Source organism: Odocoileus virginianus, chromosome 21, assembly GCF_023699985.2.
Source record: "Odocoileus virginianus isolate 20LAN1187 ecotype Illinois chromosome 21, Ovbor_1.2, whole genome shotgun sequence".
Taxonomy (NCBI): domain Eukaryota; kingdom Metazoa; phylum Chordata; class Mammalia; order Artiodactyla; family Cervidae; genus Odocoileus; species Odocoileus virginianus.
The window spans coordinates 22,214,558-22,241,747 of NC_069694.1; the positions used below are offsets into that span (position 1 = coordinate 22,214,558).

General features: G+C 40.2%; 1 protein-coding gene across 3 annotated transcripts in view; it reads right to left on the reverse strand.

Annotated features, from left to right (window-relative positions):
• The window catches only part of LOC110127253 (cytosolic beta-glucosidase), a 217,055-nt gene that overhangs the window by 42,304 nt on the left and 147,561 nt on the right, over positions 1-27,190 (reverse strand). Inside the window, exon 5 of one of the 3 annotated variants that reach the window (XM_070452088.1) lies at positions 23,703-24,495. The exons of the other annotated variants lie outside the window; for them this stretch is intronic. Within the exon in view, the coding sequence (XP_070308189.1) occupies positions 24,383-24,495 (113 nt within the window). The 3' untranslated portion in view covers positions 23,703-24,382. Of the gene's footprint in view, positions 1-23,702; positions 24,496-27,190 lie in introns of those variants that run through there. 3 annotated transcript variants of the gene reach the window in all.

The following is a 27,190-nucleotide window of genomic DNA, read 5'->3' on the forward strand; positions in this document are numbered from 1 at the left end:
CCTCCATTCCCTGAGCAGAACAGACAAGCCAATTTTGCTTTAAAAAATCAACAGGTAGAGGCATAACAAAGGTCATATATTATGAGGCTGCAGATGGAAATTCAGCCCCAGCAGTTACATCGACACAGTTATTACTGTTATTACAGCTAAACCTCCTCATTCCGCTGACATTATTAACCAAGACAAACGTGGCCCTGCAGCTTTATTTCATGGGGCAGATCACCTATTAAACCAAGAACAATATCACTGTCTTTTGCAGCACTTCCAAAATTGCTTCCTGCCTCTGAGAGGTTTCCTGGGCTTTTTTCCCCTTACCCTCAAAATAGACACCATCCATCTCGTACATGTTGTATGGGCAGAATTGGTTACGCATACCCCTGCATTTCGCCATGATATTCAGTCAGGTGAAAGACATGCAATTGCTCTGATCATTTGTGAAACTATCAGCATGCTCTCCGGTAATATTATTTAGGTGCTTACAGACTGAATCCACCTTTTAAAAAGCTCAAAGTTTATCAGGCTATTTTTTTTCCTCTAGTCAAAAATGCACATGTCAGGATCCATGAGTGAAACTCACCCCAGAATTTGAGAGTGCTACCTTCATCTAGAGAGAGAAAGTGAGTCCCAGGCAATATAAATGACTTGACCAAAGCTACTCAGCTATATGTGGCTGAACAGGGATTAAAACTGAGGTCATATAAAATGTTTTCTTACCTATTTAATCTGAAAAATAAGCTACTCTTTGAAACAGGATCTTATTATTTTTGTTGTGTGCTCAGTCATGTCTAACTCTTCGCAGCCTCATGGACTGTACCTGCCAAACTCTTCTGTCCCTGGAATTCTCCAGGCAAGAATATTGGAGTTTGTTGCCATTTCCTCCTCCAGGGTATCTTCCCGATCCAGGGATCGAACCTGAGTCTCCTGCATTGGCAGGCAGATTCTTTACTACTGTGCCACCTGGGAAGCTGATTCTTTTGAAACAGGATCACAAGTCCTTATTTGCTATGTGGATGATAACTAAAATTCAAACTACCTTTATATGACTGATAGGTTGGGCTGATGTTTATAGGGATTTTCCCCTCATTTAATTATACGTTTTTTCACCTTAATTAATGTACTGAGTAAATCATTCCCACACTTCATGTCATGTGACTTGGATTTGTTTCAGTTTGAATGTAGTCCCTTCGCCTCAAAGGGGGAACAAATCCCCTCAAAGCATCGATGATCATGGAACTGACAATATTGACTCTTTTTAATGTAGCCCTAGGCACCCTATGTAATTGTAAATAAAAACCCAGATGGAAATAATTACAGCAATCACTCAACAGTGTCCTTGGTTCTCTTGTGAATGGTACCATCAAGAGGCAGAGTCCAGCAAGGAGTTTAGGACAATGTGATCTTTCAGAAAGGGGAAATATCTTCTAGGTTTTGTGAAACTCCAAATGATCAAAGCTGTCCCAGGAGGTTTGCCATATGGCTTGAGCTTTTGCATGTCTTTTCTTGAATTTTCTTCTCTAATAAAACACATCAACATGTTACTGTTGAACGACAACAAAATAGCAGGACTTGATGTTCCAGTGGCATCAAGGTCGGACGTCTGACCTGCGAGGACCTCTGTGGGCTGCCTCTCCCTTGGCCTCCACGCTCCCAGCCAAGCTGGCCGCCTGCAGACAAGTGTGATGTGGGGGGCAGAGCCTGTCGCCTCGCTGGTTCCTCTGGTCTGTGGGCAGCCGGACTGATCCAGGGCCAGACCTGGCTCCCCAGCTCTCTGCCTTTTGGCGACCAGCCACCTGGAGTCTGTTCAAATGAACAAGCTGCCTTTTCTTCCTACATATTGGTTTCTCCTCCATTTGAAAACAAAACTCTTCCCCATCTGCTTGCTTCTGGGATCGCCATAATTGCATGGAGGATAATTGGCGGCAACTCAATCTGAGGAAAACCCTGTTGATTCGAAGCACAGGCTCAATAAACGTTTGTGTTTCATCGTTTTGCTAAATGGAGCCTGTGTCCCAGCCAGCTTTGCTAACGCAGGAGGAGAAATTAATGGGCGCCATATGAAGAGGAGGGGAAGCATTGAACAATATTCTACCATGACCTCTTTGTTTCTAAGAATTCTTGGCTGTCAAGGGAGCCGTTGATTTGTCTGGAAAGTGTCCCCCCCAATCCATAAAGCACAAAGTAAATGACATCAGGATGGAGCCCTAAAAACAATGGTACTGCCAGGAATAGGGCTATTTACCTGACTCCGTGTACTGAACTGTGGTTCTGGATATGAGTACTGAGCCGGACGACTTCCATAAAAAAAGAAAAAACCATTGCCTTAATACCTAACATTTGCTTTCTGAAATAGTCCTTGACACCATGAAATAAGCCTCGCAAGTCTGTACATAATCCAAGCAGGGAGTATGAGAGAATAAACTAGTCATTCGCACACCTGGATTTGAGTCTTAATACTCACAAGCTGTATGACCTTGTACACGTCCTTTAATCTCAGCCTCGGGGTCTCATCTCTAATATGGGGATGAAGAATCATTTCTAACTCATTGGACTGCTGTGAATGAGATGGTTCATGTAAGCGCTACATCAATATCTGAAGCATAGTAAGCTCTGAAACACTTGGCTATTATTACTTATTACATTTGGTGTTCATTCAACAAACCTGTATTGAGTATTTACTATCAATCAGGCACTCTTTTATGTTCTGGATATACAACATAGAAAAAAACAATGTTTGGCCGTCATGAATCTTAGAGACTTGTAAGGGAGGCAGGCAATAAAGCAAGGAAATAAATTAGTAAATGAGATTGTTTGAAATAGTAACAATTTCTATGATGAAAATAAAACAACCTAAATGTCCATTGACAGATGAATGAATAAAGAAGATATGGTGCTGTGCTGTGCTTAGTCACTCAGTTTTGTCCAACTTTTTGCGACCCCATGGACTGTAGCTCACCAGGATCCTCTGTCCATGGAATTATCCAGGCAAGAATACTGGAAGTGAGTAGCCTTTCCCTTCTCCAGGGATCTTCCCAACCCAGGGATCAAACCCAGGTCTCCCGCATTGCAGGCAGATTCTTTACCAGCTGAGCCAGAAGGGAAGCCACAGGGAACTATACTGAATATTTTGTAATAACCTATAAAGGAAAAAAATTTTAAAAAGAGCATATATAACTGAATCACTATGCTGTATAACTGAAACTAACACGAGGCTGTAAATCAACTGTACTTCAAAAAAAAAAAAGAAAACAACAGAAGTAGGGAAAGACTAAAAGAGGGACTATAAGCTTGGATAGAATTTAGGAAAAGCCGCCCTAAACAGGGGAGCTTCCCTGGTGGCTCAGAGAGTAAAGAATCTGCCTGCAATGCAGGAGACGCGGGTTCAATCCCTGGGTCAGGAAGATGCCCCTGGAGGAGGAAATGGCAACCCACTCCAGTATTCTTGCCTGGGAAATCCCGTGGACAGAAGAGCCTCACAGGCTTCATTCAGTCCATGGGGTCACAAAGAGTTGGACACGACTGAGTGACTAACACTTTCCCTTTCACTTCCCTAAAGAGGAAATATCTGAATCACAACTTGAAAGCATAGGCATAGAAAAGAGCTAGGGCGAAGGTCAGTAGTGGGAATGACCCTGACATGTTCAAGAGGAAAAAGGAGACCAGTGAGGCTGAAACACAGTGAACAAGGGATGAGAGAGATGTGAGATGAAATCAGAGGACCTGGCAGGACCCTGTAGTTCAAGGTAAGTATTCTTTTGTACACTGTGAAAGGTTCTGTAAGTAACTAGAGTCATGTAATTTTTCACGTTTAAATGCTCACTCTGGCTGCCTGGGGAACACTGTCATGAGTTTAAGCAGGAGCAGGCCAATAGCAGACTGGTGCTGTGACCTCATTGGTGGAAGGAGCAAGATGGAGAGAGGGAGATGGTATTTGAGCTATATTCCAGTACAGCCACGTCCATCAGCCTGACACTTGCTTACTTTCACTGATCTGATGAAGCTGAGTTTCTGAATTTCAGTCCTGAGATCACCTGTCCAGCAGCAGTCACATAGACAGTGAAGAGGGTTGGAAGAAGGTGTATTCAAGGGACTTTTTCACTACACCAAGTAGGCAGGATGGGGTAGTAGAAAGTGCCCTGGGGTTTTGTCAAAAAAGCCAAGAATGAGCTGGACTCCACCACCTACCAGATGTGTCACTTTGATCAAGATAGTCAACATCCAGCCTCAGCTGTTGCCTCATCCGCAAAATGAGGGGGAATTCCAAACTCATGGACTGGTGAGGATAATATATGTAGAAACTGTTCCGTGAACTTTAATGTGGTATTAAAATGTAAGAAAGTATTTCCAAACAGAGAGCTGGAACAGATGGTTTCTGCTTTTCTTGATGTTCACTGCCCAACCACAGGGCCAACTGGGCTGCATCCTGTTTGAGTTTCTATATTAGTTTCCTACGCCTGCAGTAACAAATTAACACAAACTGGGTGGCTTAAGATAAGACAAATGTATTCTCTCACAGTTCCAGAAGCTAGAAATCCAAAAACAAGGTGCTGGCACGGCCATGCTCTCTCGAAAGACTCTAGGGAAGTGCCCTTCCTTGCCTCTTTAAACTTCTCGTAGCTCCAGGTGTTCTATGGTTTGTAGCACCATTACTTCAATATTTGCCTCCATCTTCACATGGCCTCTCTCCTACACGTCTGCGTATCTCTATCTTCACAAGTCATCCTCCACATTTTGCTGTTTTCTCTTCTTCTAAGGACATAGTCATATTAGATTAGGGCCCAATTTAATCAAATATGACTGCATCTTTAACTTGGTTATTTCTGCAAATACCCTATTTTTAAACAAAGGGACCAGGTTGCAGAGATTGGGACTTTAATATATTACTCCAAGGAACACAAAAAAGAAAATGTGCAGATTTGAACCATCGTGGTATCTTGCTAAACAAGAGAGTAATGTCCAGTTTAGAGTTACAGGACATAGCTTTGCAAAAAGGCAAAATCAAGAATCCAGGATATAGGACCATGAGCAGATGGGATAAAATGGGATGCTCGATGTAATGGTTAAAAATTAAGCTGGAGCCATCTGGTGGCCCTAAGGAGGGTTGTCAAGGTGGAAGAACTAAGGAAAAGAGGGGCTAGAGAATAAGCCAGCATTGTTACGGGAAAAGAAAGAGTTAAACTGGTACAACTGGGGTGGAGGAGACAGCTGCCAGACACAAGGGACCTGGCCAAAGCATTCCATTTTTTCAGGCAAAGAGTGTTACCCAATAAGAAACAAAGAGAATGATTCGAAGAAAGTAGGTTTCAAGTTCTGCAGGTCATTAATTGAGCACAGGTGGAAGCCCTAAAGAAATTAGACTGTAAGTCACTCTGAACTGTATATGTGTTAGATGGTGGCTCAGTCTGGCAGGTAGCCATGTTCCTAGGCAGACAAGACAGAATTTTTAAAAATTGTCCTTTACCAGTTTCCTTTTTGATTTTTGCTTTAATATTTAATTTTAAACTGTTCATGAATATATGCTTAATTCCAGTAAACAGAGAAAGTAAGCAATAATCTCAACTTATTAATATTTTTCCTTTCTCAGCTGGGGGAGAGGCTTTAATTCTGGAATTAACTGGGTACACTAAGAAATATTCAAATGAAGCTTCATGGGATGTCTTCTGAAAGAAATTAATTCAAGGAATGTCGAATTTTGTGTAGAAAGGAAAGAACTGGAATATTCTCTTTCCACAAGAAATCATAGTGGCTTTCAGGGATCAAAGCTGCAGGCAAATCATTATACTAGTGCTCGTGAGATGAAATGTGCACTTTGAATCCATAAAGTGGAACCGACGGTGTTTCTTCCACGGCATCAAGTACTGTCATGTGAATTTCACTATATATAATTCACCCACATATGTCATATCAAACCACATTAGCAGACATTTAGAAGCACCAAAACTGTACCAACCTCTGAGAGAGATTCAATATGCTAGTGTAGTTGTATGTCTCTATGTTATATATTTACCCATTTATCTCCCACTCTAGACTCAAAGTCCCCTAAAAGCCAGGGATGTCTTTCATTTCCAAATGCCTGGACCAGTGTTTAATCAAAACTCAAAGAATGAATTTAGCTAACATACAACTATCTCACTTAGCCCTAATTCTAGGAGAGAAAGCTCCTGGGGAACATGACCTTCGAGCTGAGGTTTGAAGAAGAATAAAAGGACATTCCAAGCAGAGAAAATGAGATGAACAAAGGCACGGAAGGAGGAAATCACGATGCGACAACTGGTAGATGGTAAATTTGAAGTTAAGACCAAAAAATTAGCTGGAGACATACAGTGGCCACATTCAAATGATCCCAGACTATCTTTCCAGACTTCAGTATCAGCTGGGGTTCAATCCAGAAACACAAACCACCCTAGATGTCTTAGTCAGGAAGCGGTTTAACATAGACAAGTGGGAGTCTATAGGATTCTTGGAGCTGCTGGACTGTACCTCCGGGAACATCTCCCAATCTACACAGAATGAGCCATCAGAACTAGTATATCTGAGACCCCTGGAGCTATGCCAGAATCAGGAAGCTGGAACTGCCTCTCATGCTCCACCATGATTGCCTCCAAATGCCCCCAGAAGCTGGTGGTGGCCAATGGAAAGCTTTTGCAGAAATACCCACCAATCCAGGCTCTTGTCCAAGAAGGTCAGGAAGACGGCACTTTCCAAATACCACACGAAATCACTCATTGCTGCTGCTGCTGCTAAGTCACTTCAGTCGTGTCCGACTCTGTGCAACCCCATAGACGGCAGCCCACCAGGATCCGCCGTCCCTGGTATTCTCTCCAGGCAAGAACACTGGAGTGGGTTGCCATTTCCTTCTCCAATGCATGAAAGTGAAAAGTGAAAGTAAAGTCACTCAGTCATGTCTGACTCTTCACGACCCCATGTACTGCAGCCTACCCGGCTCCTCCATCCATGGGATTTTCCAGGCAAGAGTACTGGAGTGGGGTGCCATTGCCTTCTCCGAAATCACTCATTGGTAGCCCCTAATTCAAACCCAAAGCCCTATCCATAAGGATGTGTTAGTCGCTCAGTCGTGTCCGACTCTTTGTGACCTCATGGACTGTTAGCCTCCCAGTTTCCTCTGTCCATGGAATTCTCCAAGCAAGAATACTGGAGTGGGTAGTCATTCCCTTCTCCAGGGGATCTTCCTAACCCAGGGATGGAACCCAGGTCTCCTGCGTTGCAGGCAAATTCTTTACCATCTGAGCCACCACTCACTGAAAAAGACGCCAATACTGGGAAAGATTGAGGGTAGGAGGAGAAGGGGTGACAGAGGATGAGATAGTTGGATGGCATCACTGACTCAGTGGACATGAGTTTGAGCAAACTCTGAGACATAGTGAAGGACAGGGAAGCCTGGCCCACTGCAGTCCACGGGGTTGCAAAGATTCAGGCACAACTTAGCAAATGAACAACAACAACATCCATAAAGAATTCTAGGAAATGTAGTTTTAATGTAGTTTTCACCTTTTTAACTTCTTCAATTAGAAGGAAGTTGGTGGTTTGAGTGATCCAAACCACAGAATTCAGAAAACCTGTTACAGGATTAAAGTGCTGATGATAAAAGTGATGGTTTGAGAAATTTTTCCAGGATGAATTAAACAGAGTCTGAACACAGAGAAACTAACAGAAACAAATAAAAAATTTATTTTATAGCATGTCCTAAATATTACTCAGAGATTTTATTGATGGCAAAAATCTTTTTAAAGAAAATATCTTTCCTGATTTAGAGTATGTGTGTGTGTATGTTGACGTGCATGCATGCGTGAGTGTGTGTGTGTTTTAAGGAAACTGTTTTATGACTGATAAGGGCATTTATCAGTAGGGAACAATGAAATACTGATAAGGAAAAAGCGTCCCTCAGCTCAGAAGGACTGCCTACTGTTGTCATCTTACACTGTAGCCTGCTGAATCCTGGAGCCATCCACGGGATTTCTTGAATTCATTTGGCATTTCAAATATCAGCTGCAGTTTTAGGTCAAGCGTTGGCTTAAATTTCTATGGGGTTTGTTCAATATGGTGCCTCGGGTTTGGGTATTGGCGAACTGTCATTGTAATTGTGCATTTAATTTGATGTGACTTCAGTATGTACCTCTCACTAAAACCTCCTGAGCAGCTTTTAGAATCCTTTATTAGTTTAGGAAAAGAAAAAAAAAAAGTTTCTCCATTAAAAGAAAGAAATAAAAACGGCCACATTAGTCATGAGGCTTTCAAGATTTGTGGCTATGAGAGAACAAAGTCCCCATCACAGCTATCTTCCAAGCTGCTCTCCACTGCATCACGGGGCAGTGGGGACACATGTAGGCAGCCTAGACTGAATCTCAACATTGCACTCTGCCAGCTACTTATTTCCCTGCTCCAAGTCTCAGGTTTATCTTCTGTAAAATGGACATGACACTTATTTTATAAAATGGTTGAGGAGATTAAAAAGATAGTAATTTCTGGCCTATAATACATAGTTTGGGCTTCCCAGGTGGTGCTAGTGGGTAAAGAACCCACCTGCCATTGTGGGAGACATGAGAGATGCAGGTTCGATCCCTGGATTGGGAAGATCTCCTGGAGAAGGGCGTGGCCATTCACTCCAGTATTCTCGCCTGGAGAATCCTCATGGACAGAGGAGCCTGGCGAGCTATGGTCTGTAGGGTCACAAAGAGACCTATGTAACCATAGGGTTATACGATTGAAGGGACTTCACATGCATGCATGCATACATAGTTTATATACTATATAAGTATAGTTATAGCTTTAATAAATATCAGTGCATTCTCTTTCTCTCCTTTGATGCTTAACTGTGTGCTTAAAGAGCGTAATACTGTGTGTTCCCTTGTTTCTAGTACCTGTGTATATACCTGGTACATAGTAGGTTCTTGACAACTGGTTTCTGGATAATTAGTTAATGTTAGGATGGACAAGTGGGTTGTTCACAAAGGTCACTCATACCATGAACAACTGGTTGTTGACTGGGCTGTACCTACATCTTTGTAACCCCAGGGAGTGGGTTTACAGTGCAGACTCCAGCCCATGCTGAGCAGTGAAGCAACTGTCATTTTCACTCCTGACTAGAACCCGACAGGACCCTCCCCTTTCTGCCTCAGGAGGGCTTTCTTGCATTTGAGGCCCCAGGAGTAATTGTCCTTTCCTACAGGCTTATTTCACAGTCGATTATCCAGTGGCAGCCCCAGTCATCTCATTTTAAACATGTATAGCATGTCCTTGAAGAACCCAATTGCTTCAACAAGAAGCAGTCACTCAAAATATTAAATATCACTCCATCTTCAAAGCAACTTATCATATCATCCAGCCTCTTTCGCGCAAGATCAGCTCTTATCAAAAAAGAAAAGAAAAAGAAAACGTAGTTGCTTAGAGACGCAGTCAGTCAGTTATTGAGCCATGGCGGCCATAGTGCTGGACATAATCAAAGAAACATCACCTGCTGACAGGCTCAAATACAGCCATTGGGCCACCAATATCCAAATCAGTACTTTGCACCAAATGAACACGGGGCTCTGATCCTCCACAACATCAAAGAACCTGGATGTGCAGTCCCCGTGGTTTTGGTGGGAGTCCCAGGGCTTCCTCTCGCCGCCTGGATCCTCCAAGTGGGTATTTATCTTGGCTGCCTAAGCCACCGCTGGTGTCATTAGTGACTGCGGAAAGAAGAGCCAACACCACGCTGCTGCTTCCAAATCACTGCGGACCACAGAGACGGGGTGGTTTGGATAACTCCTGAGAAGCAGGCTGCTAGGCGAGGTTTTCTCTCCTCCCTGAGAAGTGAAATTATTCAAGCCTTTGATCTCCCTTTATTTTCTTTCTCTGAAGTGAATTTTTTTTTTTTTTTTTTTTTTTTTGCCTGTGGAAAGTACCAGATGAGCAGGCCAGGAAAATGAAGAACTGTACTTGCCAGTGAGAAACGTCAAAGAAGAGGAACAACCTTGCTCTCAGTGGTCAATTTTCCTGCCACCACCACCCCCCTCTCCTATCTAGGAGGGGTTAGAAGAAAACTGTCCAAATATCAGAGGATTCTTGTCCTGGCTTCAGTCTAATCGGAAAGCTCGCCCAGCTTCCTTGCTCCACCTCGGTTTTCCTTTCCACTGAGTCAGTCAGATTTTTCTTCCTCAGAGAAATACTTGAAAACAAAGGTGCTTTCAGGTTTGAAGTGCTTCTGAGTTCACCGGAGCGTAAGTGTGGGAGCAACTCAGTCAGAAAAAACCGGGCTTGCTTCTGAGGTCTATGTGCCTGTGTGCTCAGCCGTGTCCGACTCTTTGCGGCCCCATGGACTGTAGCCTTCCAGGCTCCTCTGTCCATGGAATTCTCCAGGCAAGAACACTGGAGTGGGTCGCCATTTCCTCCTCCAGGGGATCTTCCCCACCCAGGGACTGAACCCATGCCCCCTGCCCTGGCAGGCGGGTCTGTTACCACTGCACCACCTGGGAAGCCCCACTCTGGTCTCTGAGGAATGTACAAAAAGGGCACCATTCACCCGCCATGTTCCACCTCCCACTCTGTTCCCGAGAGTGGCCCCACCTCTGCATGGAGACATAGGGATGGGATCCTGCCCTCAATCAAGGACTGTCTGTGAGGCTGCTTCTTTTTCCTAAAAATGGAAACATAGGTCTAATCAGAAAAATTAAACTAAGCCAATAAATGACCGAGAAGGAAAAAAGTTAAACCAAAATTGCCTGAGCGTAACTTGACAACTGTGAAGTGTTAGGAAGATAGCCATAGCACCACGTAGCCACCACCCATAGGGCTGAGGAAACTAAGGCGACAGACAAGCACCATTAAAACAGAACAAAGACCCCCAAAGGGCTGAAACTCAACTCGGACTTCCGAGGAGGGAGAGCTGCGTGGCTGAAGCCGGTGTTTCTTAGGGGATGTGATGGAACTGGTCCTACAAGACTTTGAAAAACTTCAACGTGCTTTCAGCTGCTGGGGTGAAGAAGCACCCCCTAAGTAATAAGGACAGGAACTGGAGATTGAATAAAGCAAGAAGGAAAAAACAGGAACAGGTACCTTCTCCCCTCCGGTCTTGCTCACAGTGTCCCTCTAGTGTTTCCTTTCGGCAAGACCTAACCGAGAGCAGTGGGCAAAGCAGATAGGTGGCTGTAGGGTCCCACTGCCTGCATCGCGCAAGGCACAAGAGAAGGGTCAGTTTGGAGCGGGAAGACAATTCCTTAATAACTGGCCTTAGGGAATAAATAAGGAGAGAAAGGGATGTGTACCATTTAGGGGTTGGTGCTATAAAGACAAAGGGTAGAGAGTAAGACGAGAGAAGCAAAAAACTGGAACAAAAGTCATCAGTAGAAAATGTAAGCCTTTGTAGTTCACAAGAAAAATATAAAGAGGGAGTAAACATAACGCAGAATGTAAGGTTAGGGCAAGGCTGCTGGGCAGGGACTGGAGGCAGTGAGCCAGACAGATCTTAACATGAGAGCATGAACTCTGACTTAAATACAAGTTACATCAGTTATTCAATGTAGGATCCTGGGCAACTTGCTCAAACTCTGAGTTTCTTTGTCTACATCTGTCAAGTAAGGATAATAACACTAGCTATGTTGTAATGTTACTATGAACGGTGGTTGAGATAATTTTGTAAAAGGGCTTAATAGAGTGAATGGCATAAACCAAGATCTCATTGTTTTGTGTAGCTTTTTTTTTAAACATATTTCAACTCTATTCATACTTGCTATTCTCTTTTGTGATGTTATGAAAGAAACTGCTCTTTGTGTCCCAATACTCACTTTTTATTTCAGCATAATAGTGGAATTTTTATCTGGGCACCTGGCTACACAGAGGAACAACTTCTTTCTCAGCTATCTCTGTATCTGTGCCTTGTAGGTTAAGTTCTGACCAATAGGATAATAAGTCAAGTCATGGTGGAACTTCTGAGTGCTGTCTTTAAAAGAATAGGGCACCCTCCTCTTTCCTTCCTGCCTTACTGCTGGCTGGAATGTAGACATCCCAAGGAGCCCTCTTGACTTTTTGAATGAAGACAGCACCTTAGGGGAGGCAGAGAAACAACATAAAAGGAGACTGTTCCATGACGACATCATATAACCATCGTAGTAGCTCAGACTTTGTGTAAGAGAGAAATAAACTTCCATTGCGTTACAGTCACTGTGATCTGGAGTGAAGTAGACTTGACCCCTGTCTTCATGGAGCTTTCATTCTAAAAGGAAAGCGTAGCTGTTATAAACGTGTAACCGAGAGTATATGTTTGATTTCAAGAAACAGAATAATCAGAACCTAGGAGGTTTTGAAATAAAGGTTTTGTTTGTCTCACAGAAAAAGGAATTCGAGTGGCTCTGGGGTGCATTCAGTAGCTCACCAATAACAGGATTCTGGGTCAGCTTCTCTGCAGTGCTCTTGGACCTATCCTCATGGTGTAAAGATAGCTGCCATAGCACCAAACATCGCATCCTCACACACAAAAATATGTAAAACAAGAAAAATGGTCCCTGTTTGTCCTTCTCTTCCATCAGAATGGAAAGTCTTTAGCAATGTCCTTATCAGTTTTGGTCTCAGGTTCCACTGGTTAGTATTGGAACACAGTCCAATGCCATAACAGCTAGGGAGGCCAGGCCAGCAAGGAATTGACATTCTTAGCTTTTACAGGCTTTGGAAGGTGGGCTTCTCAGGAAAGGAAGAAGCAGGCTAATAGTATTGTTAGGCAACAATCTTTTTAGGAACCATTCTTTGCTTTTTGTAACTTTCATGTGGATAGCTTAGTGCTGAAATTCTTCGCCAAAAGTGTTTATTTATACCTTATTGTCTTATTGAGTTGCCACCTTATATTATAGAGGAAATAAAGTAGGGTTAATTAATCTAAATTTTTTTCTGTACTATTACATAATTCAATTATGCCGTGCATCAGGCTTTGTGTTGAATACTTGAAACACATTATATCATTTAATAAAGTGTGGTTTCTGAAAATTGCTGGTCACTGCTTGTTACCTTCCAAAGCACTGCATTTTTGTATGAATAAAATAAAGCTGGATGATAGAAGGTACTGTGAATCAATTTTCAATATGCTCAAGAATCAACATTGCAGAAAGCAGACATCTTATTATCTTGGCCAAACTACATAAAGTGTTGGCTTAGCTTTTAGCTATGGTTTCAAATCGATTCTGATAATGGTGACAGAAAACACGGTGAAAAACTAAAACATATCTGGCATTTTCCTGTCAAATAAACCAACCACTCCCTGGGAAATGAGACATTAGTCAAGAATTTAGATTGACTCACCAGGGTTATTCCAGGACTTATCAAAATGTCTCAAAGTTCTTCTAATTTGCTTAAATACTTGCCGCAGTTGTGCACTCTGCTAGTTACTTGCAATGCATAAATTGCTACACATTCTCATGTAGACTGTGGACTTGCCGTTAAATCTGCTGAATTTAAGAAATTAATGCTTAGAGACTTTATTAAAACTGCCACTCTCACATCCCATCACCTTCACACAAATGGTCAGATTGCAGATATGGTAGATGCAGTGAAGAAACTTGTAGAAAGAATTGTCCAATGAGACTAGACTAGACAGATTCCTCATCACAGAGCACAGCTCAAGGGTGGAGTCAGGACTGTGGTTTAGTGAGCTGTGCAGTATCTCACGTCTTGACAACATCTAGACCTCTATATGTGCAGCATCAACACATACAGAGCCTAGAACAATTGGTTCTCAAATTTGTGTGGTCATAATAATCACATTAAGGAGTGTATTAAAATATAGATGCTATGTGCTAAGTCACCTGAGTCGTGTCCAACTTTTTGCAACCGTATGGACTATAGCCCGCCAGGCTCCTCTGTCCATGGGATTCTCCAGGCAAGAATACTGGCATTGGTTGCCATTATTGATCTCTACTGTTGACCTCCCCTGGAGGAGGACCTCCAGGGGATCTTCCTGGCCCAGTGACCGAACCCCCATCTCCTGCATAGCAGGCAGACTCTTTACTGCTGAAACACTGGGGAAGCCCATAGATTCTTTTTTCTTATCCCAAACTGTGTGAGTGGATCTAGGCTAAAGTAGGTGAATCTGCTTATTTGACACGAGTTCTAGGTGGCTCTGATACACTGGCAGACCCAGATCACAGATCATAATTTGAAAAACATGGTCTAGCTGCTGTTTGGTTAGCATCTACTATTCCAACTTTGAGTTATACAATTTAGTCTTTATGAATTTGACCTATAGTAGGATCCCTTTAAAACTGAAATCATAAGTCAAGTTGTGCAATGACTAGACATCATAAAAATCAACATGGCATTACCATGTTCACTGAGTGAGATTTGTATGTACGTACACACACGCATAGTCCAGTGACTAACAGAATCAGAGCTATTAAGACATCTAATCTCCATCACTTAGGAAATAAACTATCAAATTTATCAGAAATAGAATGCAAAGAACATAATTATTTTAAGACTACCACAAACTGCTACAATTAAGTTATCTAATAGTTTTAAATCTATTGGCACAAGGTTCAACTTGAGGTGTCCTCTTCCAGGATAAACAGTTATTAATTTTAGGAAGTAAGAATAAAGATTTGATAGTCAAAGAATTAAGACACATTAAATCTTAGTCTAACAAATATCCTTATTTCCCCATTAGGTTCCCAAGAGACATTTATGCAAAATACAGAAGCAGGATGTTTAGAATAAAAGAACCACTAAATTAATAAAGCACAGATCCTCCTACTATTTTACTCTGTTACATGGCAGAACTGGAGCAAGTTTGCTTTTGTCTCGAGACATAGGCAGGGTCTAAGATTCCTGCTCTCCTCCTGTAAGTCTAAATTCTGGGGCAATTATATGCTGTCAAATTTATGTGGAGAGGGATGGCAGAGAGGTGGCAGGATACGGAGAAGAGAGAATGAGGCCAGGAATGAGGAGGAAATCCAGGTGGGCCTGGGCCTGAGTCACCTACCTTATAACACACTGAGAGATTGAAAACTAATTAACCAGGAAACCAGGAGTCACTAGAATGGCAGGCCCTGCCGAGATCCGCTTATCAAAGGAAGAGACATCCAAAGGACAAAGGAAAGAAGCCACTCCACCTGTAAGGGCCGTAAGCCTGCCTGTAACAGTGGTGTGGCTCTAAGGTCTGCTTTTATGTGACCAATCATATCAGCAAGTCTGGCTCAGACTCTTGTGTGGGGTCACTTCTCCTTTCCCATGGGTCCTGGAGAAGACTCTTGAGAGTCCCTTAGACTGCAAAAGAGCAAACCAGTCCATCCTAAAGGAAATCAACCCTGAATATTCACTGGAAGGACTGATGCTGAAGCTGAAGCTCCAATACTTGGGCCCCTTGATGTGAAGAGCCAACTCATCAAAAAAAGACCCTGATGTTGGGACAGATTGAGCACAGGAGGAGAAGGGGGCAACAGAGGATGAGATTATTGGATGGCATCATCGACTCAGTGAGTATGAGTTTAAGCACACTCCGGGAGATGGTGAAAGACAGGGAAGCCTGGCGTGCTGGACTCATGGGGTCACAAAGAATCAGACATGACTGAGCAATTGAACAGCCACCACCTCACAGCAAATACAGAGGGATGGAGCAGGGGCAGTGGAAGGAAAGTCCGAGTTCGCTCTAGCTGTGATTCACTCCATAATTGGTTTTGACCTTGAAATGGATGAGCCAATCTGTTTCCTCAGTCCTACCTACCTTTCTAAATCTTACTCAACTTTTAGGGTTCAGCTCAAATACATCCTTCTGCCTGACACCCAAGCAGGTAACTCTTTCTCTGCAATCAAATGGCACACTTCCATACCATCTCACTTATGGACAGATTGTGAACGACTTCACTTGTAAGAAAGTAACCCTTGTATGAATTCATAGAATAATTGGGAGCAGTCTCAGAAATGTGATCATGTCTCCTCTCTGTAACTAGATTCTCTATTCCTGAAACATAGAATTTTTGTTTCAAGTATTTTTGTAATCTTTTGTATCACCTGTAATGTATAATCTAGAAGTCCCCTCACTTAAGAACAGTCAATTTACGAACTTGCATTGTAACAAAGATTTCCACTCGGGTGAAAAGGAAGCAATCTGCTGGCCATCAACAGATGGTTGGGCATGGTCCCTTGAGATGTGGGGATCGAGTCTTTCATTAATTAATAGCATGTCTGAAGCAGTACCGTGCTATCAACTTATTTTTTATTTAAAAAAATAAAAATGCAAGCATATTGGGGGAAAACGTTTAAGAAGTTTTTAAAAATTGTAACTGTCAAATAATCACAGTTCTTTTACAAAACTTGACATAAATATGCTGACAGAGATTGCTTGTCGGGTATCCTGGGACTTCTGAACAAATAAGCTAATGAACAGCCTTTTGAATCTTGACTTGATCATAAGTTAAAGAAGATTTTGGACTGGCATGTAGTAATTATTCAGTAAATTTTTATCTGATTTTAATTTCTGTGGCTTCACAACTAAATTTTTAACCTTTTCAAAGGCAAGCACCGTATCAGCTGCTTCTTTTGCATTCACCACAAAAGACCAAACATGGCGCTAAACAGCACTGCCAACCATAGAAAGAGAACAAACTTTAAAAATCATCATCCAAAGAAAGTCCTTGTGTGTAAGATTCTACACACTAACATGGATATTTTTCCTCCAAGAAAATGTCCCAGGAAAGGAAAGAATGTGTGGATTTTCAGAAACTTGTGTGCAGCAGAGGATGCAGGTCCAGGTCAAACTTGCTTCACCTGGAAGCACCCATTGAGTATTCACCTTTGGGTACATTGCCTGGTCATTCTGTGCCTCAGTTTACTCATCTGTAAAATGGGGGTGACAAGAATAGCAGGCCCGATCTCACACAATCAGTCTGAAGCTCAAAGGAATTAGAGGTTGGCAAACTAACCCCCATGGAACTTTCCAGGTGGCACTAGTGGTAAAGAACATGCCTGCCAATGAAAGAGATGTAAGAGACGGGGTCCGATCCCTGGGTCGGGGAGATCCCCCGGAGGAGGGCAGAGCAACCCACTCCAGTATTCTTATCTGGAGAATCCCATGGATAGAGGATCCTGGCGGACTATAGTCCATAGGGTCACAAGAGTCAGACACAACTGAAGCAACTTAGCAAAGCACACAGAAACTACCACCCATAGCTGAAATCTGGCTTACTGCCTTTTTTTTTAATAAATAAAGTTTTATTGGAACACACACACACAAGATTAATGCATGTGAATGCTTAGAGTTTTCCTGCCCTCTAGCCAATGCTCAGTGAATACTAGCTATTGTTTTTGTGGTGTCAAGAGAGGGTAGTCCTAGCTCTGCTTCGATTGCGCCCTTTGATTCTATTTCCTTGTCTGAGAAATGGAAATATTTAAGTATTTAAACCAAATGCTCTCTAGTGCTAATTCTAACCTGAGTGATTCATATTCACATTATTCATATTCTTCTTTTCAGAAAAGAAAATGCACAAGGTAATGGAAAGAAAAATATAGACAAAGAAAAAAGAAAGCAAGCAGAGTAAATTATTTGACAGAAAGCATCCTGCCTCCCCTTCTCACACCCAAAATAAAAGCAGCTGAGAGAAGGAAGAGGATACAAGAAGAGATAGTGACACTATAAAAAGAACGAAGAGGCAATATTTCACTCAGGGCTCTATTGCTTTTATTAACTGTGAGACAGATTCACTCAGAACTTTTAATTCTTCAAATAACAGGCATCATAAACACCATTATCTGTTTGCTTGTGCCTGTAGCATTTACTGTAATTCCTCAGATGAAAACCTCAGCTTCTAATATTACAGGACAAGGATGGAGTGAGAAAGGCTTAATGCAATTCAAGATATTCAAAGGTAAAAAGCTGCAAATGAAAATTATCACAATGAGCAAGAATAAAATTATTATAAAACTGTCACATTTCTAATATTTCATATCACTTCTGACCATAAGCTCTGCAGCTATAAAAGCAATATCTTTTACTCCCCAGTGTGCAGTGGTGATGGTTCGCATTCTTCAAGGCTTATGATGTTAAAATGCCTTTAATTATGTTCCGGATAGCTATTCGTAAGGCATTCTTAAACCTCTCCAAGGTCAGCGTCTTCCTTCTCACTGATTCTCAGATCATCACTCTCTGATTCTGGCTTCACTGACATAATATTCATTTTATCCTGGGGAAAGGCACAATTGCTGAATTGGTCACACTGGCATCCGGGACGGGAGCAAGACTGTCCCAGAAGGTACCTTTGCCGGGCACTTGACGTCTGCATTGGTCTCCTCTGCTATTCTTTAGAGGTCAGCCAAACAAAATTCAGATGGATACTTAATGCAATTCAAACGTCTGAGCTTTGCAAACAGCCACCACCTTTTGGGGCCATTTGGAGACCTGAGTACCAAGCAGATGGTCAGCGGCACAGCCCCTTATAGATTTGTGTTTCTGGCGATATCGTGTAATGGGGAACAGGAATGCAACGTTGAGTTGCCCATCACAATGTTAAGTAGGCACCTTGAAAATTGAAAACCTATGTCTGCCATAGTTTATCCCGAACTTCAACAATTGCTGGCTATATTGCCTACAATATTAGACTTTACTCCCAATCCATCCATTAAAATGCTCAGACACCCAAACCCCAAAAAAGAAATCAACTTCATGGATGGCTGGCCTTGTTAAAAAGTAGCGAGTGGGTAAGTTATATTTTGGGAGCACTGGCTCACCAAATTCTCGTTAAGGGCATGGCAATTTTGGAAATGTCCTTGTTTTCAGCAATTTTCTTTTCATTTACACACATACCCACCCACACAGACCCATACATCTGTTTCCCCTCTGTGGAATTTCAGAAAGGCTGTGAAAAATAAGTGGAAAGGGAATCCAAAGCCCAAAGCTATCAGAAGGAAGACCAACTACACAACGGGCTATGGGGTGACTTCCAGGAACCACCTAGGTGATGGGGGATGACTTTATTTTGTTGATAATTTTTAACAGTATTTTTGTTATTGTTGTTCAGTCTCTCAGTCATGTCTGACTCTTTACAACCCCATGAACTGCAGCACGCCAGGCTTCCCTGTCCTTCACCATCTCCCAGAGGTTGCTCAGACTAATATCCATTGAGTCAGTGACACCATCCAGCCATCTCATCCTCTGTCGTCCCCTTCTCCTCCTGCCTTCAACCTTTCCCAGCATGGGTCTTTTCCAATGAGTCGGGTTTTCGCATCAGGTGGCTAAAGTATTGGAGTTTTAGCTTCAGCATCAATCCTTCCATTGAATATTCAGGACTGATTTCCTTTAGGATTGACTGGTTTGATCTCCTTGAAGTCCAAGGGACTCTCAAGAGTCTTCTCCAGCACCACAGTTCAAAAGCATCAATTCTTTGGTGCTCAGCTTTCTTTATAGTCCAACTCTCACATCCATACATGACTACTGGAAAAAACATAGCTTTGACTCAATGGACCTTTTTTGGTAAAGTAATGTCTCTGCTTTTTAATATGCTGTCTAGGTTGGTCATAGCTTTTCTTCCAAGGAGCAAGCATCTTTTAACTTTGTGACTGCAATCACTATCTGCAGTGATTTTGGAGCTCAAGAAAATTAAGTCTGTCACTGTTTCCATTATTTCCCCATCTATTTGCATGAAGTGTTGGAACCGGATGCCTTGATCTTTGTTTTTTGAATGTTGAGTTTTAAGCCAGGCTGTTCACTCTCTTCTTTTACCTTTATCAAGAGACTCTTTAGTTCTTCTTTACTTTCTGCCATAAGGGTGGTGTCATCTGCATATCTGAGGTCATTGATATTTCTCCTGGCAATCTTGATTCCAGCTTGTGATTCATCCAACCCAGCATTTTGCATGATGAATAGTACTTTACTGTGTTTTTTGCAGTAATCGAGAGAAATCTATGCCCACTATAGGAAATTTGGAAAATACAGAAATGCTATGGAATAAGTTCTACCTCTCAGGCACTGCCACTAATATGATTTTGGTACATTTTTAACTGAATCTTTATAAGCATTTTTTTATATTGCATTGTCTATTTGTTTTATACCTCTTCATTTCTAACCTTGTCCTAATTCCAAATTTTGTTTATTGTCTGTCACCCCCCAACCCTGAAATGTTCCTTCTGCCCTGAAAAGCATGCTTCTGAAAGGAAAATAATTCTGTCCTATTCTTTGCTTTCACAGAACCCAGGATCTCTCAGGCCCAATAGATTAGTGAATGCACCTAACAGATTAGTGAATGCACCCAAGATTAGTGAATGCACCCAACAGATTAGTGAATGCACCAATTCATTGAGATCCTACTGAACATGTAACTTTAGGTCTTATATTTCTCTCCCAACACTACAAGAGAGTAATAAGCACATCTTGTACATTATGACACAATCCCTCCAATCTATTTATCCAAGTACTACCAAAGAGGCAGATACCCATATGCCCTAATGCAGCTGGTGAATGCCTCCCACAGACTTTTGCTTCCAGCCTGAAGGTGTTTCTCATTCCCTAGAGACACTCATGGGAACCCTCCGCACAAGCTGGAGGTGCGTCCATGAGGCCACCCTTGATCAATGACAGTCGGGAGCCAGTGGATAAATCCGCTTCTTATCCCTGAAGAAGATGATTCTGAGATGTCTTTCACAAACTCCTCTGAAGGTCCAGATGGGTTTGAGTTCATCAGCCAAGGACAACATGAAAACACATTCTTGTTCTGCTTCTCCCTTCTTCCTTCTCTTTTGCTCTACAAGCCACCCCCAGGGAAACCCATCCTAAAGATTCAAAAAGCCTTCATCTCAGATTCTGCATCATGGGAAGTCAGCCTAAGAAAAACATAACTTTTATACATTATTATAAATGATTTAAAACTATTTTAATGGCTGTATAATATTCTACTAACATGAATTACTATAGATATATAATAATTTTAATATTATTGGACTTTGAGGTGGTTTGTCCCTTTTAATCTTATAAATAAAACTATGTTAGTTTTCACATGTAAAGCTTTATCTTCATTTAAGAAATGGAATTGGTGATTCAAAGATAAGAACCTTTTTTTTTTTTAAGTTTTAGACCATATTGGCCAGTTTCTGTCTGAAAATTATAGTCTTATGAACCTGTTCTTTCATGGCAACCTTGCCAGCACTGAATATTATCTTCACTTGTATTTCTGGTAATTTGGGAAGTAGAACATATTTTATTTTAATTTGCATTTCTTTTATTTGTAGTATTTCATCTTTTGGAAACTGTGTCTTATGGAAGAACAACACTGTTTGGAATTTTATGAAATTCTGTTAGACGTACCCTACACCACAAGCCAGATCATCCTAGGAGATGACCATTAGGTTAATGAGGTTGGAGAGGAGATCTATGAGAAGTTTTGAGTTGGAAGAAGAAGAAAAAGGGACATTTCAATTAAATAAATATGGTGCCTACTACATGCTGGCACATTAGAAAATATTGAAGATCCAAAGATGAAAAAGATAGAAAATGTCATCTTTGAGCTAATACTCTAGTGACCATGCTAAAGGGGAAACTGAATGACTGAACTAAAGTCATCCTAGACAACGGCTTGACTGGAAAGAGAAAAACTAGTTCCAAATTGTCACACTTTAGATTAAGACAAGTACGTTGTTTGGACTGCATTTCGTTTGACTATGAAAGAAAATAAACAAAGTCAGTGGTTTGGAACTAGACATAACTGGATTAAGCTCAAGTGATACCAAGTAGAGTAAATGATAATATGATATTATAAGAAAACAGTTGTTATGTGACTTTAAATTAAACAGGGTATGGAATACTCTAACAAACTCAATGGTACAAAGCAGAAAACTGATAAGAATCATAAAGCAAAAAAAGTTAATGTTTTTTTAAAGTCAAAGACAAAATTCCTCTGAGGATAAGAAGTATATTTTGTCATGTAAAATACATCAATGTCACATTTAACTGTGAAAAGATAGACCTAAAATAAGAGAATAAAAATGAAGGAAAGGCTCTAGAAGATAGAAACTATGAGGAAATTAAAAAGTAGTAACCAAAAACAAGTGCTGAGAAATAAACAGAAACTGTCTCAACAACTTTTTTAACAATGAAGGATATGAAACAACCAATTAAAAATCATTTATTGTCTGGTGACTACAGTTCATAATGCTTGAAATTTGCTAAGAGTGTAATGAAATTTGCTGAGAGTCTTCCATGTTCTCAACACTCATGCACAAAAAAAGGAACTATTGAGATGATGGATGTGTTAATTAAATTGACTGTGGCAATCATTGCACAATGTATACATGTATCAGATCATTATATTATTCATCTTGAATATATATAATGTTTATAATCAATTATACCTCAATGAAGTGGGGGGAGTGACTTTTCTACTCACTAAAATTGGATGTTATCAATCTTCGAATTTTGGCAATAAGATCTGTTAAATTGTTTTATCTAATAATTGCTTTAGGTATTCCACTCCAGTATTCTTGCCTGGAGAATCCCATGGACAGAGGAGCCTGGCAAGTTACATACAGTTCATGCAGTTGCAAAGAGTAGGACACGACTGAAAACTAAACAGGCAAAGTTGGGGAATAAAAAAATATACCTCCAAAAAATTTTGCTACACACATAGTCTAGTACCAAAGTGTGTTAATTAATACACATATGAGGGTTTAAGATTGCTAGCAGCTCTCTTTTCTCCCACACTCAGGACCTGTTTATGGAAAAAGTATATTAGATATGGGAATTACAAAAGATGTTACATATATACCTAAAATATTTTTATCCACTAATTTTTGCGTGTGAATCTAATACCTTCTGTTCAAGTAAAATTCTCTCAGCTGGCTTCCCAGCCATCTTTCTTGCATAAATCCTACCTATAATACAGCATTAATTTCCATTTTTATTTTGTGAAAGTGGAACAAGAACTTAAAGACACTTGTGAAATAATCTGAGTACAGAATCTTTCTGGAGTCTTCCAATTTTTTTCCAAATCTTTTACTGTTATTTTTCCCAGGTTTAATTTAACTGTTTTTAAATAGCTCATCTTTATTGAGACTTGTCATTATTATTTCATAATGGACAAAAGCTTTTACTTAATTTTTTAATCAGTTAGGATAATATTTCTGTAAATTAATTAGTTATACTAAAAAATGTCTGTAGTAAACCAGTTTGTTAGCAGACATTTCTAATATTACTAGGCATAAGCATACCACCTGACTGGTGCCTGTGCATAAGTGTAGTTCTAGAGAAGACTATAATGGTTTCTATTTTAGCAGTATAGTAGACTAGATCTTTCTGAACAACCTTCCAGACTAAAATAGCTAAAGTGTTGGATAAGGTATATATATATTCAGTCTTTTACAAAGAACTGCTGAGTTGGCATAAAGGAAGTAACTCACAGAGGTCAAAGTAAAAGTGGAAACAGGAATCTTGAAAGATAAAAGATAACAAAATCAGATTACATGTAGAGGTTTCTGGTAAACTCTGGAGTTCCTGAGCTCCACTTTTATGCTAAAAAATGTACAGGGGACTGGAGTTAAAACCTAGGATTTACCCAAGGATGGAAACTGTGAAGACAAACTTCACTAGGTTTAGCTTCCAAGGACTGCCTACTCAAGATAAAAAGGGACACAAGGAAAATTTCATTTATTGATTCATTGCATTTATTGATTCTATGCTGAGTCAAGAAAGAAAAAAAAAGAATTTGTTGCCAATAGGCCATCATCATAGAAGTTTACAATCCAAATCCATGCTCCCACTAAATAATAATAAATTCCCAAAACAGTAAAGTCATCCCGTGTCAGTAATGCTACTGAATAGCCTAAACAAACAAAAATGTAGTTTGGAGGAATCCAACTATAACTTAGGCCTCAAGAAATTCTCACAGAAAAAGTGCCGAGGGAAATGAGCAGACCATAGCCAAAAATCACAAAATGCAAAAGTGACAGCCGGCAGGAACAAAGAGGTGGCAAATTAGAACTGGAAGTCTTCAGTAATTCTAATATCAGATGCTGAGTATAAAATACACAAATTCAGTATGCTTAAAGAAACAAAAGAAAAGCTTGAAAGTAAAACAGAAAAGAGATTATAAAGAGTAACTAAACTGATTTGGAAAGACCTAAATTACACTCCTAGACACGAAAATAAATTAATTAAAATAAAAAATACAATGGGTAAATTCAACAGCAAATTGGAGACAACTGACATGAGTGTTAATGAGCTGAAAGACACATCCAAATAAGTTATCTAGAGTACATCCAGAGAAAAAAATGATCGGAAACATAAAAAGGGCTAAGAGCCATAGAGAATAGAGGGAAAATGTCCAGTATAAACCTAATTAGTGGTCCAGAAAGAGGATGCATTTGTCAAAATAGGCTAGTCTATGACATAGCCACCTTTTAGTGGCTTAACAAACAAGTGTATGTCTCATTCATATAAAGTCCAGTGTGAATCAGGCAACTGTTCAAGGAAACATTCTCTCCCGCAGAGACCCAGGGGTACTGTGGATCTTCCAATTCCATGAGTGGTCTCCACAGTTTCTGCCAAAGGAAAAGAGAAAACTAGAAGGACACAAAATAATCAACAATTATAAGGTAAATGCACAGCATTATCTCCACCTCTGTTTGCCCTTTAGTCATCAAATTCCATTGCCCACACAGAGAACACACTCAGCCTCAACCCGAAGTCCCACCTAGTTACTATCTTTACCTCAAAATCCTTGGATTTTGATAATCATATTAATGTCTCTAAACCTGGCCTCTCTTTTCATGAGATCTGTGAACTAAAAAGTCAGCATTATATCTCATCCAAAAAAAATCAATAATGGTGAAAGAGGGAAAAATAATTGCAATAAATATTCCCATTCTGAAAAGAAATGAAGGGAAGACATATAATGTAATAAAACATAGTATTCACTGAAGTCTAGTGGGCAAACCACATGAATGCTCCTTACTCAAGAGAGATTTTCCTCAATTAAGCCCTGATTTTTTCTTTTGGAAGAATCCTTTTCCATGGGTTTTATGCCCCGCTGGTGTTACTCTATAAAGTTATTCCTTTTTACTTACTATCCTTTGCCACATCTAAAGTGGGCTTTTGGGGTCAATAACTCTTGTGGTCTATACAGATTTTACAACCCATTTTCTGTTCATGGAAAGTTGGAACCCAAAGGTTGCTTTAAATTGGAAAGGTCATATGCTTTCTAAAAAATCAAGCTAATAGTTTCTTTGTCTATGTAGGTTTCCTAAAAAATTATTACGTTTCTGATATACCTGCTTTCAGTCAGTTACACATACCAGTAATGGTATCAGAAGTACCCTTAGAGACATGTTTTCAGATATGATTTATCTCTCTGTTTTCTTGCCCCGTATGTCCCATATACTTCTTTTTCTCTTTCAGTTTAATGGCAGGTATTTTAAGGCTTTTGTAATAAGGAGTTAAAGGGGAAAAAGCTATAATGTGTATTTATCCTGGGTCATTTTATCTGTTGATGGGTTTTGCTAGTTGCCACTTTTAGATATTTTGGCTTTCCCAATTCTGCAAGTTTTTGAATTTCTAGATTCTTGATATTCTCTTCTATTGTGCTTATAAACTGACCCTACCTCTCTTGAACACATCCCATTTTTATAACATTGTTACAGGTTGGGTTCTCTAGAAAGGGATTTCAATGGGAGTTTAATATACAAGATTATTATTGAGGAATGTTCTTTGAGTCGGCAATTGTGAAAGAAAAGGAAAGACAGGAGAGTTAAACAGAGGGGAAAAAAACTGAGCTATGACGGAGTCCCATGAAAGCCTCAGTCTATCCCACATGGAACTCTGGAACTAAGATGGCCCAGGAAACTTTTCACATGCTGGGCTAAAATGATTGGATGTTCATATATCTGTTTTAATCAGTCATTAGATATAAGCTAGGTGCCCAAGGACAACCATCTAAGTAGTACCTCTTTCATGGAGGATAGTCTATTACCTATTGTACGTACCGATAGTAATGTAGGACATTACATTCATGTCTTATAAAGATCTTTACACTTAGCATCTATTCCCATGTATTAACCTATGTGTCTCTATGCCGGATCACCTCATCACTAGTCTTCTAATCTTTTTCCTTCCAGAAGTCTGATCACCTGTTTAGAATATTCACATCTTCCCATGAATCCATATACATACTTTATCCTGAGGAGGTCACTCCTCTGGCTACACAAGTTGATAGCCAGGTGTACCACTTGTATACCTGCCAAACTTGAGAGGAACCAGCATCCCTTTCACCCACATTCCACTGTCCACATCTCCACCATATCGTCTTTACCAGATTTAAAGACAGCTAGACAAGCTAAGAGTATTCTATATCTGGAATGTTCAAAGCTTTGTCTCTGCCATGGAGACAAAAGAAAATAAAGAAAAGATAATGTTCAAAAATTGGTGAGAATTTTCCAGAACTATTTAAAGATATCAACATTCAGGACTAGGAACTACAATAAATCCCAAGGGGAATAAGTAAGAAGGAAATAGGTACCTCAATCATAATAATAATCCTGAAGAACACAAAAAATGAAAAGAGAAAAAAAAATGAAAAGAGAACATCTTAAAACACAAATTACCTACAAAGAAATGGATATTAGACCAATTTATGATTTATCGACAACAATGAAAGCCAGATATTATTGCAATATCTTCAATATTATGAAAAAAAACTGAACTATTGTTCAAGAAAGAAGGTAATGACATTCTCAGACAAATAATATATGAGAAGCTCAACCTAGCTTCTCCTTGGAATAAAATCTATGGTATATAGTTTAAGGAGAAGAAAAACAATCACAGATAGAGTATCTGAGACACAAAGATTAAAAGAAGATGGGAAATGTGGGGAAATTTAAATCAACACTGACCGTCCAGAACAGTATAAGACATGTTAAATGTTGGGGGGGGAGAATTAAAATACAGAATAATATCAAGATTTAAATTGGAAAGAGAGGTGATTAAATTTAAAATATTTAAGGCCCTTGAATATCTTGTAGGACAATAAAGTGGTGGGGGTGGTTAAATAAATGTGTTAAAAGTGTTTGGGTAACAAAACAAAAAATACATTGAGCACATAGCATCCAAACATACAAAAGGAAAAAAAAAACAATAAAACAAGGGAAAGGAAAAAATATTTAGTCAAATAAGTATGTCACAGAAGAAGATATATCAATATAGAATCATATTATTTTACTTACACATAGATAAAAATAAAAC